This window comes from Carettochelys insculpta, chromosome 2 (assembly GCF_033958435.1).
Source record: "Carettochelys insculpta isolate YL-2023 chromosome 2, ASM3395843v1, whole genome shotgun sequence".
Taxonomy (NCBI): domain Eukaryota; kingdom Metazoa; phylum Chordata; order Testudines; family Carettochelyidae; genus Carettochelys; species Carettochelys insculpta.
The window spans coordinates 125,624,391-125,638,166 of NC_134138.1; the positions used below are offsets into that span (position 1 = coordinate 125,624,391).

Sequence of the window (13,776 nt, forward strand, 5' to 3'; positions counted from 1 at the left end):
ATGATCCACTTTCCTGGCCTAAGTGCCCATCCAGAAGATAAGTAAAGCAACAACCTGGTCTTCAGTGTACACATTCATTGCCCACTACTCCAATCACACAGCAGGACAGAGAAGATACAGCTTTCAGCAGGGCAGTGCTCTTAACACTATCCCCACCTCCCAGGGAGCATTTGGGAATAACCTGATTGGTACTTAAAGAAAACAAAGTTACTTGCCTTCTTGCAACTCTTGTTCTTGGATATATTGGTTACTTCCATTTCAGTATCCTCCTTCCCTTCTTTTGGAATAGCTGGCAAGAGGGAACCAAAAGGAGGCAAGGTCAGCAGGTCATTTACAGAGCACCACAGAGGCACCAGTCCGGGGAGCTGCAAAGGGAAAAAGGGTTTCCATCAGGCATGTAGGCAGCACCTGCACACCTGATTGGAATGGACGTGAACAACACATCTCAAAGAACAACAGTTACAAGAAAGTGAGTGACCACCTTTTTTTTTTTTTTAAATACATAAACTTAGGGACTAAGCCCATGTTGGTTATAAGACCTTAAATAATTTGCTGTAAGTACATCTTCAGTGTATAGTCTGAGCATTGTCAGTATAGGATGTCAAACAAACAGCAGTACTTTTTGCCCTTTTTAAGGTATGTAGGACCACTTTCAACCAAAGTAGCATCTTGACACACACAGTATAAAAAGCTAAAAGGGGACAGGATTGGGGCTCAAAACACAGTCTACTTTCAGAAGACTGGATCTGAGTTCTTTCCTGCTGTGCTGTTTACTTCCTATGTAAGTTGAGCAAGTTCTCTCTGTATCATCCTTCTACCTTGTATCTGTCCAGGTCATCTACTCTATTATGAGTGGGGGCTTCCGCAGTTTAGAAGCTGGGTGTTTTATTTCATTTTATTATCTGTATGATGGAGGTAGGAGCCATTTTAGTACATTTCCTAAAAAGTGATCTCATTTCTGACCTATCAGTACAAATCAAGAGTAATTGCACTGAAGCCAGTGTAATTAACTTAGGAATTTTCTCACGGTGTAATTTGGTGTGCCTTGTCCTTTAATAACTATATTTTTCTTTGCAAAGGAACAGCAAACTGAACAAAAAGCACTCTAAAGGTGCCCTTATGAAACTGAATATATTTCAAATGTCAATACACATTCTATCAGAGTGAAAAGAAAAGTGAACTACGGGCTTCAGTTTTTGAGGCTTTCAAGATATTGTTAATTTTTATGCTGCAGCATAACTTTAAAATGACATATTTCTAAGAATTCGTCTTACAAAGTTCCCTTGTTGTTAGTCACTAAATGTCAGATGTCTTCCTGGTGGTTTTTTAATAAATCTCTTGAAAGTATTTACTCAAAACTGGTCTGATTCCAGCTGGAGTTTTGTTTTGTATACTTGTGATTTAATCAAAAGTCTTTAAAACATACACATTGTCAAGGGCAAATCTATTTACATCGCAGTCTTGCCTAAGGAAGCAAAACTATGGTGGGAGGTTAAATGGAACAAATAATCTTTGATGTCTGATAAGAATATTACAAACATAAAAACTGGAGTGGACTTGAAGCATCTAGTGGCTGAATAGTTTTGTCCATTTTGTGCCATCCAGAATTTGTAAATTAGATTTAAGACTCTTTTATATCAGTGGAGTCCAGAATAAGCACTGCTGTGCAAAAGCAACAAATACTTAATGAAACATACCACACTAAGGCTGGGTCTACACTTGACCCCAGCTTCGAAGGGGGCATATTAATCAGGGTGATGGAAGATTATTAATGAAGTGCTGTGGTTAATGTGCAGCATTTCATTAGCTTAATTCTCCCCCACGGCAACTTCGAAGTGTCAAACTTTGAAGTCCCGCCATGCGTGTAAAATAAAGCAATTCCTCTCTTCTAGAACTGAAGCAAAATGAAAATTATTTGAGCTAACATCTTACACTACACTTATCACTAGAATGTGAGTGTAGAATGGAACGTTGCACTTTTGTTAATATGGCTTGTTTTTCCTTTTTTCTTTTCTTTGAAGGTGTGGTTCTTATATCCCTTGCTCTCTGTGCAGATGCAGTTATAGGAAATGTGCAGGAAAAAGCTATGAAGTTGCACAATGGTTCCAATTCAGAAATGGTAAATACCTGACTCTTTAATTTCGTATTCTGTCACACAGACCAGTGGCTCTCAAGTTGCTCGACTAGTGTACCCCTTTCATAGGTCTGATTTGTCTTCTGTACCCCAAAATTCACCTTGCAAACTACCTGCTTACAAAATTCACACACAAAAATGCAAAGGTGTCTCAGCATATTATTACTGAAAAGTTGCTTACTTTCTCATTTTTACCACCTTATAAAAATCAATTGGAATATAAAATGTTTGTTTCTATATTATATATATATATATATATATAGTATAGAACAGTATAAACAAGTCATTATGAAATTTTAGTTTGTACTGATTTCTCCAGTGCTTTTTATGTAGCCTGTTGTAAAACTAGACAGATACCTAGATGGGTTGATGTATCCCTGGGAATACCTCTGTGTACCTCCAAGAGTATGTTTATCCCTGACTGAAAACCACTGACAGACTAGACTACTATAGAATCTCTGAAACATAGGAGAAAATTACAACTCTCTCTGTCGGTCAAGATATATTATTGTTCATGCAACAAAAAACAATTGGTTATAATGCTTGTATTGTGCTGCTCATTTTTACTTTGAAAATTACACATATCTGTACATAAAACGAAATAAGTTTTGAATTTGCAGTAATTCTCGATTTTTGTATAATATTTGTATAGATGGGAAGTATATTCTTTGTTTATGCCTCCCTACTGCATAACTGAAATCAGTGAAGAGTTTTCCGTGCAAGTCCAGTTATAATAATAATGTTCCCTTATATAGAATCATTTTGTGTTTTATCTGTTGAGTTCAGCCATTTTAAAAATCCTACTTAGTCCTTAAGTACTCTTTAAAAATCTGATCCTGAGTCACCATCCATTATAATGCTGTAGATGTAATGAAGATCAGCAATTGCATAGCTGGAATCAACGTCTCTACGATTGACGTATCTGGCCACCCTCACTGAGGGAGGTCAATGGTCAACCACCCTTGCTCCTCAAGATGAGGAGTACAGGGGTCAACTGTCCACCCCTGAAAATTCCATTTCACACGTCCCCACTAGATGCGTGAAATCGAATCCTGATGGGGTTGATCTAATGAATCGTGTAGATGCACCCTAAAAGGGGGGTGGGGGGAGCAGCTGTGTGACAAGTAACAGTGAAATCCAAAATTGTATTGGCAAGTTATATGTATAGGGAAGAGCAAGAAGACAGGAGAAATGAAATCCCCAAAAAATATAGATACTGAGTTGACAGTACAGCATAATTGCCACAGAAAAATAAAACTAGAAAAGAAAAAGTAGTCCACCATATAATGCTTATATTGCATATATTCACATGCATTTTCTAAAGCTTATTGTAGTCAGTTTTATCCAGAAATGCTGGAAAAAGCTTCAAAATTCTGGACTTAACATTGTAATTGAATTTAAAAAAAAAATCAGAACTTTGAATTAAACTAGCTTTTCCATAAGCAATGTAAAAAATAGACTTATATGTCACAAGTGACTGACTTTTGTTAAATTGAAACCACCAACTTAGACACCCTTTTTATTTTATTTTTAAGAAACTTTTGAAATAGAGTTCATTTTCTAAACAGCAAGAATGAAGTCTTAAGATTGACTTGACAAATGTTATTCAGTCTCGAAGTATACAAAATGTGATGCACAAAGCTTAGAAGAGCCAGTAGCTGTGGCTGAAATGTTTAAAATGATTGGCGAATGCCTCTGAACATTCAGAAATCTTACATTAGCTTCAGATATCAATAGAGGCACATCTATTGAAACTTGATCTCTTCCAAATTTAGTAGTCTATCCTCAATACAGGACAGAGGCAGAGTAACTAACCCCATTAGAAATTACTTAAGAAAATAGTCAGAGCTTGACAATTTATACATTACACAATCTTGAATCATTCCCAAAGCATCGTCCAGTGTGTGCACACAGAACAAGGCAGATGTCCTGTGGAAAAAATAATATGCAATCAAAAAGATAATTGTGCATATGTACAAACAGGTCAGGTAAATGTAATTCTTCCATTTCCTAATTTTTGAGTGCTTGACTTTGCAACCTTTAAGATCTTTTTGGAGGGTTCTTCATTACTTTTTCAAAAACCTCAATTAGAAAAACAAATTACTAATATCCTCAGGCCAGACCTGAGAGATTGTAGATACTCTTAATTCAGGATTTTGTTCCTTAAGTAAAACTTTAAACAATTATAAATATATGCAATATTTTAACTATTCTTAATTTATAAAACTCCAGTGCCTTCCTGCATATGAAATATATATATATATATATATATATATATTTTATGTCTGTGGCTTAATGGTAAAATGGAAGGTCACGATTCTATTACCCACTCTCACTTTTCATTTAGTTAACTTAAATACTGAAGATGTTATGTGCCACATTTTAAAATTACTTGAGTATATTATCACTAACACATTTGGAAATTGTTTAATTTCCTATTTTAATTGTTTACTACTAGTAGCTAATTTTGTATTTGAACTTTTCCAGGTTCTTTATTCCTATTCAATAGGTTTTTTATACATATTATTGGGATTGACATGCACTAGCGGATTAAGCCCTGCGGTAACATTCTGTTCAAAGGTAAACACCAATTAATCTTGTTTTAAAATAAAAATGTTTAAGTAGTTTTCTGTGTACAGAGGACTCTTCACTATAAAGTTTATGGTTAATAGTGTCACAAGTTTTGCCATTCTGTTAAGGGATCTGGAGTACAAATAAATTTGACCAATTTATAAATTAATTGTTTTTTAGTCTTTGACAAAATAGGTAAGCTTAAAGTGCCGTAGCTGAGTTCAGAATTGTTATTTTTTCCATTATTTAATATAAATTAAATAAGAATCTTTGCATGAATGCATTGTTGGACAGCTTATTATTGGTCACGCAGTTGATTAAAGTCTATAGTGTTATTTCCTTTTGTAACACCTTAGGGTTTGTTTTGCATTTTCCTAACAGGTTTCTTCTTCTTGTTGCAGCATCCCATTCAGACTTATGGTTATGCATTCTTTTTTTCCCTGACTGGATATTTTGGAATATCCTTTGTTCTAGCTTTGATTAAAATCTTTGGTGCCCTTCTGGCTGTAACAGGTATGAACAAATTACATTTAAAATTTTAATATAAAAACATAATCCTATTTTCCCATTTAGGAAGAGCTTGTGAGAATTGTTCTTGTTTTCTTCTACTTTGTGAGCTGATTTACCTGAGTTCATCTAACCCAGTGCCTTCACCTAGATGGACTTCATGCAAAGATATATGAACGCAAGAAACATTGCAGATACGTCAACAACACACTTGACAGATCTGTGAAATCAGAATTATACACTAAAATATAAACAAGTAGAGAAAGGACTTATTTCGGAAAAGGAGGTAAAAGTGTTAAAATAAAATTGGACATAAGTGTGCAAAAGGCTTGTATCATGCTTTCCAAACAAAAGTCCAACCTCTCAGAAATTCCTGGAAATCTTTCTACATATATTTTCAATAGATTAACTTAGCACATTCTGTTTAAGACTTTGTACCTACAGACAGTAAGTGGATGCTCTTAAAGCAATAGTAAATTTTACTGCATTGCTGGTTTGATGCTTAAAAATCACAAAAAGCAAATTCTTTGCCTCCCCAGCAGTCTTGCTTGTTCATCAAGACAAGATAACAAGACATATTAAGTTGTAGATGTCAAGACTTAGATGAAAGATACAGGGCATCTTAGCCTATTTAACTTCTTAATTTTGATATGTAGAATTTAAAAAAAAAATACAGAATAAGTGCCAGGCCTTTGCTCAAAGCAACCTTGACAGCCATTATAAATACCATCTATAAATGTAAGTTCAACAGCCCATCTTGTTCCTTCAAAAGTTTAAACCACCATGTCAGATAGAAACAAAAACCAGATCAGCTCTTCTTCCTCACAGTAACTCAACTTTCAGCCTTCACCAGTTCCATTTTACCTACTACGTGAGCTTTGTGACATGCCCTGCAGGTCACCAGATAACAGCTATTTTAAACCAAGAGAGTGTGAGAATTTCAAAGCTGAATATCCTAGCTCCCGCGAATACTTTCCCAAGGGAATTGGTATTTGATTTCTTATTCGCAGATGGAAATCTTACCATACATCTAGACTGCAACTTGTGTTGGGAGGTATCAGAAAAAAAAATAAAGGTACAGATAAACTGATCTTCCAGAAGCATTGCTCAACTTTGCAGTGTTCCTCTAATCTTGTTCCAGATAGTCTTTGCATATACACTCCATTTTCTACCAAATGCTTAGTATGGTGCAATATACTGAAAGTGCTTATGCTCATACTAATGTTTCTAAGAAAAACATATATACCAGTAGAGATCTGTGTGCATAGAAGTGTCTACCTGCAGATGCAGATAGCCACGTATAGACATCAGGATCTGCAGGGCTCTACTTGTAAGAGTCCCTGTGGCCAACTGAGAGGAGTGTGGTCCTATCACATCTGGGAGCCAGCATCCTGCCACAGCAGCTTCTCACAGCAGCACTGCCTTCCACCCCAAACAGGACCTCCTGTCTGGGATCATACAGCTTCATGGGTGGTAAGGGTGGAGGCAGTATAGCCTCACTGATAAGAGGAGCTGCCGTCGCAAGGCACTGGCTGCTGGGTACGATGGAACCACATTCCTCTCCCTTGGCCACAGTGGTTCTTGGAAGTAGAGCCCTGCGGATCCCAATGTGTATCCACAGATATCCACATCGGCAGGTAGACATTTGTATCTATGTAGGGCTCTAGATAGAAGAGAGGAGAGGTAACAAGATGGAATCCTGTGGAGATAAAGCAGAAAGCGTTCTAAGGAAAGAAGCTGTCCAATAACATTCTCTAGAAATGCTCCACAAGAGAGGGGAGGGAAAAGCCGCTCTGAGGCTCTCTTGCCCTCTCAGGGTACAAAGGCACAACAGCTTATGATCTGTAGCATCGGTTGATGCTATCAGCACTACCCATCCTGAGATTATCATCTGTAAAAGCCATGAACATTTGACTTATACTCCTTGGCAGAAGATATACCAGTACCATCCACCCAGTTCATATACAGGTCAGTATCCAGATTGCCAAGTATTTGCTCAGGAAAAACTGGTAGTTGCTAGGGAAAAACTATTGCTATTTGGTAGTTGCTGAGGCAATTTTTTCTAACAGCCATGCACATGCATGCATAAACCTAACTCACATAAATATGAGAATCACACCTAGAAGAACAACAGTTACAATGGTAACAGTTTTATACTTCTGCCTGTGTTAATCCAAGTTTTAAGAGAACGCTTGTGGAAAAAAGATTCATCTGATCGTCTGAGTGGTTATGTTGAGTGTCATATTTGACTATTCTATAAGCAGTTGATTACAAATCTCATGATAACCAAGGTTTATATATTTATGCAGGCAGAACCTGACGGTATACCGGGGCAACAGGTACTGTTGGCAGGGGAAGGCAATGCCTTTCCCAAACTGCCTTACCAGGCTCCACTTGAGACCCCCACGCTTTCTCCTCCAGCCTAGTCTTGTGAGTGGCAGAGGCTGTGGAAGGCAGCATGCAGCTATTGCTATGCTGCCCACCAGCTCCCCAGAGCTCCAGGACTAGGATCTCTTGGGCTGGGGGCCAGAATCTCCATTGTGTGTATGACAAGGAGGAGTGAACAGAAGCCAGTTGGTATGGTGCAGGGCAGCAGGGACCTTGAGCGGAAGTTATGTGGCTGGGGGCTTCTCTCACTAAGCCATGGGGTCACCCATTGTCCATGACCATATAGATTAGATTGTGCTTGGTTCTGTCATAAATGCAGAGAACTAGGCTTAGTGACCTGTCAGGTCTCGTCCATTTCTGTGATTATTCATATAGTATTTCAGTGCAGTGTATGGAAGTTGTAGTTAGTTTTGGCATAATCCAGCAGGTTCTAACTTTACCTAAATCTGTTAATTGGATTATGTCCTTATCAACTGCAACCAGATTCTTCTTGTGACAATATCACAGGTAGGCAGAGATTAGTAAAATACTATGTGTGGCCTTCTGAGGTTAGTAATTGCCTTCTGACGTTGTCTGTGGTTTCAATAGTTATTTCTCTGCATTGAAGCCTGCTATTACATAAATAAGACTCTACTAGCTTTAAACATGTTACAGTGCAAATACCTAACCCCTTCAAAATAAAACCAAAAACAAGCATCCAGGCCAGTAGATTCCAGTCAGAAAGAAAGATTGTGCCAGTTACTGCTACAATATATCTAAATTTTAAAGATTATTAGTATTTTTATAATCATCTCATTTTAAATATGTACAGAATCTAGTTCAGATTTTCTTCTGGTTTCATGGTTTGATTTCTTATGCTTTTCAAACAGAAGTTTAGTATTGCCAGATATCATGGGAAAGTGATAAAGTGAGCACTGGGATAAATGAGTCTTGTGACTTTGAGAGTGTCTATATTAGGAATATCTTGACTGGTTTTGCTACTGTAGATGTGCTGCACCAGTTTCAAACAAAGAAGCCCAATATGACGTGTCAAGTTATCTACTCTGGGGGGTTGCACTAGTGAAGCTCTTCAGTACATATATCCCTGCTATAGATAAGATCTTAATTACCTATTATATTAATATTTCCTAATAACATCTTTAGTTTGGATTATAAGTAGATCTAAATTGGAAGTAACCATTGTTTTTCTTTTACAGTAACAACAGGGAGAAAGGCAATGACTATTGTGCTTTCTTTTTTGTTCTTTACAAAGCCATTCACATTCCAGTAAGTAGCTAGTCATCCTTTTATGGCTTGCATGTTTCATAAAACCAGGTTCTTGATCAATGAAATGGAATAACATAGCTAGTTACTTTTACTCTGCTTCTCATTTCTCTTGCATATGTTTAATATTTGTTGTCTAAATATTGACTGGTTTCTTGATATTCATGCCAGGGAAAATATCATTTTTTTCTCCCAAAACATTGGAACGAGCAATCTGTTGCACACATTGGGAGTGGTCAGAAGTTGATGGGTTTTTAGTTTTGTAGTTTGCATCTTACATAATATGTAGCATTTACTTATTAATTTAGCTGCTTGAAGGCTGATTCTGTAGAGAAAACTGACTAAGAACCTTACCTTGTAAAGTAAAGTTTTTTCCTTATATAGGGCTCAACTTTGAAATCTGACCCAATATACTTTTTTTTTTCATAAGTAACCTATTATCTTGATACATTGCCCACTAAAAGATACAAGTTAATGTTGATGTAACTTTTTATTAGGGTTTTAGAATGTTTTCCAAAGCACTTGCATTTATTAATTAGACGAAATGAATTACATGAAACCTAATGGCTTGTGGAGTAAAACTACCATTTAACTTGATTGCTGCTATACTAGTAATAAGTTGTATTGGAGAAAAGTAAGCAAACTTTCTTCCAAATGCCCAAAATATTTACATATAATTTAGTTCTGAAAAAGGTGAAGCCTTACAAAAGCATAAAGCTTAACGATAAACAATTTTAATTAATAGGACAAAAAAGTAATGCAAATCAGGTAATGCAAGATAATGATGCAAGAAAGAACCCTATTTAGAATCAGAGGTTATAAAATATATCCCCTATAAACATGAAAATGTACTGTATATATAACTGTTAAAATCAATTATAGCTTAGTATATGTGGACAGATTATATCACTAAATTCCTTTTTCCAGCCTACTTATCATAAGAGGAAGGTGACAGAATAATAAAAATCAAAGATCTATACTAACATCTTGTCTGGGTCTGCTTTTCTTTTGTCTGCAACTATCTTTTAGATTGTCAGCCTCTCCAGGCAGAGACTTTTTATTTTGTAGAATGCAAGGCATGTCATTGGCGCATTACAAATAAGCTTAATACCAGGTTTATTTTCCTCTTCCCCCTTTAGGTATGTGTGGTCAGGTTTATTAGTTGTCCTCGGTATATTTCTCAATGTTTACAGTAAGAACATGGATAAAATCAAGCTGCCTTCACTACGAAGTCTTTGGAAGAAAACTGTGGAAGAAAGAAAGACAAGGACGTTGTCCCAAACCGTGTAGACAATAGTTTTATGCCATCTCATGGATCTGACTATTTTATTGGAACAGTCTTCTACTGATTCCCTTTCCAAAAGGGAATATTATTTAAACCAAAGGAGCTAAAGGCATATTGTCGGCTTGCAGATGGTTTGACATGAATAAGCCTTCTCTTCCGAGCACTTGAATTAGACATTGGGTTATAACCCAGTGTCAGAAGGCATTATCAAGACAATGAAGGAAAGCAACTTCTGGCAGACTGCTGAAGAACTGTGATCCAACTGGGAACAGTACAAGATTAATTTTGGCATTTATATATCATATCAGATGTGGCTGATTTGAGATTAGTACTTTGTTTTAATTGTTGTGGTGAGATTATTTAAAAGTAATACAGGATTGACACTTAATGGAAGCTAATCAACTGATTGACCAAATTGAAGTTTTTAAGTTGGAAAAGGTAGAATACAGTATGTCATGATTTTTTCATTTTAAATAAAAATTCAGTTTAAATTCTTAAAATGTACTGAAAAGTGCCCATAGACTTTGCTGTTAATCCCAGTATGAAACGTGCCAAGATCTCTCTGCTTGCAATACTATCTCCTCATCAGAGGAGCTGTCTGCTACCTACTGTACTAGTGTAAAGCGTGAAAGAAAGTTCTTTTAACAGCACACAGATTAATATATTAAACATACGATTCACGGTCCTCAAATTAAAGCTTTAACACCAAACATGAGTAGGTAAGTGAGATTTCTTGTCCAATGGACAGAGTACACACAGCATTATGTTGATCAGGCTATGTGGGTAAAAAGACACACAAGTATTTATTCAAGTGGTAAGCTAGACATTCAGTTAACACCCCTCCCCATTGTTATCTGCCCATCCTCTCTCATAGCTCATATTTAATTGGGTCCAGCATGGAGTTAAAAGGATCACACCATAAAACCTTCAACTCCCTTTTGAATCCTCCGATTCCTCTTTCTCTCTCCCACACCCAAAGACTTTGGTTCCCCTTTCTTCCTACGGCAAAGGATCTTTACCAGTCATACACTGCAATAAGCTAAAACTTGCCGCCTAGCATTAAAATTCCTATTTTTAACTCCTTTAATGCTTGACTGTGCCACCACAACCCTGTGAGAAAAGCCAAAAACGCCTGGCAGGCCTCCAATTTGCCCCTGAGGAAAAATCCCGTTCTGACCTCTGAAATAAGTGATGTTATAGACAAACTGCTACTTAGAAACACATCTCAATATTTATCTTAAGTAAAGAGAGGGAAATATTGGGCAACAGTCACAGGAAGATGTCCTCTGGATGTCTGAAGAGGCTTTAATGTCTAGTATTCCATCAGTTTCCCTAATTTCCCTCCCGCCGCATCGCCTCAAATGGCTAGTGCATCACAGAAAAGTCCCTTTCCTCAGGCATTCCCCCACAGGCACTTATGGGCACAAGGTTCCAGCGTTTGAGGACATAAGTGGTCCACTCCCTCTACCAAGAGCTGGCCATCCCATTGCTGTGGTCCGATCATTTCCTTCTCTCCCCCCAAAACTCCTCCAAGACAGGTAGCATTTTCAAGCTATATGTCCTTTTTTTTCATATACACATCCATTTGCAAACTTGCACCCACAAATATTGGATGTAGGCATGTAAAATCAGGCCTTCAAAGTTTACTGTCTGGAAAACCTTCAGAAGTTAAGTATGTCCATACTCCACTTTCATAATTCATGATGAAAAATACATTAGGGGCAAAAAATTATTGGACAGAAAGTGAAATATTCCAAAATCTTTTGGGTTTGTGATGAAACCACAAATACATTATAAAATAGTCATTGTGGTGCAGTAGTTCCAACCACAGAACTACCGTTACGATTTGCTGCAACTCTGCTAATAAGACTATACAGATGCATACTAAAAAGTCTCAGAGAAGTACCCTTGTTAGCATCACACTAACAAGCAGTCTCTGTGGCACCTTAGAGACTAACACATTTATATGGTCATGCGCTTCAGTGGGTAAAAAATACTGTCCATATTCATCTTAAAAAAAAAACACACACACACTAGTTTTATCCATGCCCAAGTTCATGACCCAATAAATGTGTTAGTCTCTACGGTGCCTCAGGACTGCTTATAATTTGTGATATGTGCACGCACGCACGCACGCACAGAGAGAGTTAACATTCCAGTTCAAAAAAGGACTGCTCTTCTGATTTGCTTACACTGCAAAAGGCTTTTATATTCAGGGCTTATTTCTCCAATGCTACTATTTTGCAAGATTTAATAGTGCTTAATAAAATAAACGGGGTATTAAGCAACATGTTCTGTTTTTATTTAAATGATTGTGTAAAGCCACTTCTGATCTGTGCTATAAACTTGCACTCTTGCACACAAACCTATAGCTTAAAAACAAATAAAAATGTTAATGTTCAGAATTGTAGGCTTGATCTTGCTGTACTTCCTTAGGCCAAAGTTCCTATTTATATCTAAGTAGGAGACACTGCTAGAGTATGGGCTGTAAGATAGTCTTAAAAATTAGTAAAACCCCTTGTACTCCATAGACCGTAGTTTCCGAAACGAGATGGTGTGAAGAAATTCTGGGGTGGGGGGAGCTGGGAGTGTGAGACAACCCCCCCCCCGTCATTGCTCCTCCGGCCCTTCCCCCCGCCCCCGAAAAAGCCAGCCTTTGCTTCCAGTTCTCAGACCCTGCCATTTTATGTAGGTGACCTGGTGCGGCCGCTACAAAAAGCGGGTGGCTGGTGAAGTACCTGTTGTGCTTTGATCTACTCCAATTTGACTTACAGCACATCTTGCCACAGACTAAGTGGTTATGTAGAAAAGCACTGACAAACGAGACTAAAGACAAAGCTGTAGAGAGGAGAAAGACTGCAAAGTGAAAAATGAAGGGCTAAATAGAGTGGGATGTGGGAGGCTTGAAGATGCTGACAAATTTAATTGGGAGGTAATCAGAAGATTTGAAATAAGTTTAGACACATTTCTTCCCTGCCCCGCCCCATTATAGCTCTTCTTCCTCTCCATATCAGCCTTAAGCACCTAGTCTCCAGTGAGAGCAAGTCACAGGCCAAATTTGGAAGGGAAGGGGAAAATTTCCAGGTATTTAATTTTCTACCAGTTCAGGATGGAGGGGGGAGTTTTTCATCCTTGCTTAACTCAAGAATATGTGAATGGATTCCCTTCAGATGTGATGCAAATGTTTAACCTTTTCGCTGAGACCAAGATTGGAAGAACACAATCCCGAAGACATTTCTCAGCGTTTTTTCAGCAAGTGAAAATAGAATAATACAACCTTAACTGCAGTGTTTGCTGCCTTACTATAATTTTGTGATGAGTGTCGGTGTTTTACTGAATTCTGTATCTGTGCCTCAGTTTTTCTATCTGTAAAATGTACGTAATATTGACCTTGGATAATTTCTTTAGAGACCTCAGATGAAAATCACCACAAGTATTAATTATATCCTGGCCATATTCATACATCCTGTGTAAGTCCAATCACTACTTCTCTGTGAAATAGAAACGAGAGGATGATTACAGTGACTAATTACGTTGTTATAAATTAGCATTTTTGTCTCAAATTTCACCGTTTGGTAACGGTTTGTAGTGTTGTTGGAATTAAACTGAATAATTTTCTTCTGTATTT

The 13,776-nt window shown here is 37.3% G+C and overlaps 1 protein-coding gene across 3 annotated transcripts in view; it reads left to right on the top strand.

Annotated features, from left to right (window-relative positions):
* SLC35B3 (solute carrier family 35 member B3) overlaps window positions 1–12,547 on the top strand; it is a 33,810-nt gene extending 21,263 nt beyond the window's left edge. For all 3 annotated transcript variants that reach the window (XM_074987699.1, XM_074987698.1, XM_074987697.1), the window contains exons 6-10: window positions 2,022–2,119; window positions 4,622–4,714; window positions 5,107–5,218; window positions 8,797–8,866; window positions 10,003–12,547. In XM_074987699.1, coding sequence (XP_074843800.1) covers window positions 2,022–2,119; window positions 4,622–4,714; window positions 5,107–5,218; window positions 8,797–8,866; window positions 10,003–10,153 — 524 coding nt within the window. In that variant the 3' untranslated portion in view covers window positions 10,154–12,547. The remainder of the gene's footprint in view (window positions 1–2,021; window positions 2,120–4,621; window positions 4,715–5,106; window positions 5,219–8,796; window positions 8,867–10,002) is intronic.
* The last annotated feature ends 1,229 nt before the right edge of the window (window positions 12,548–13,776 follow it).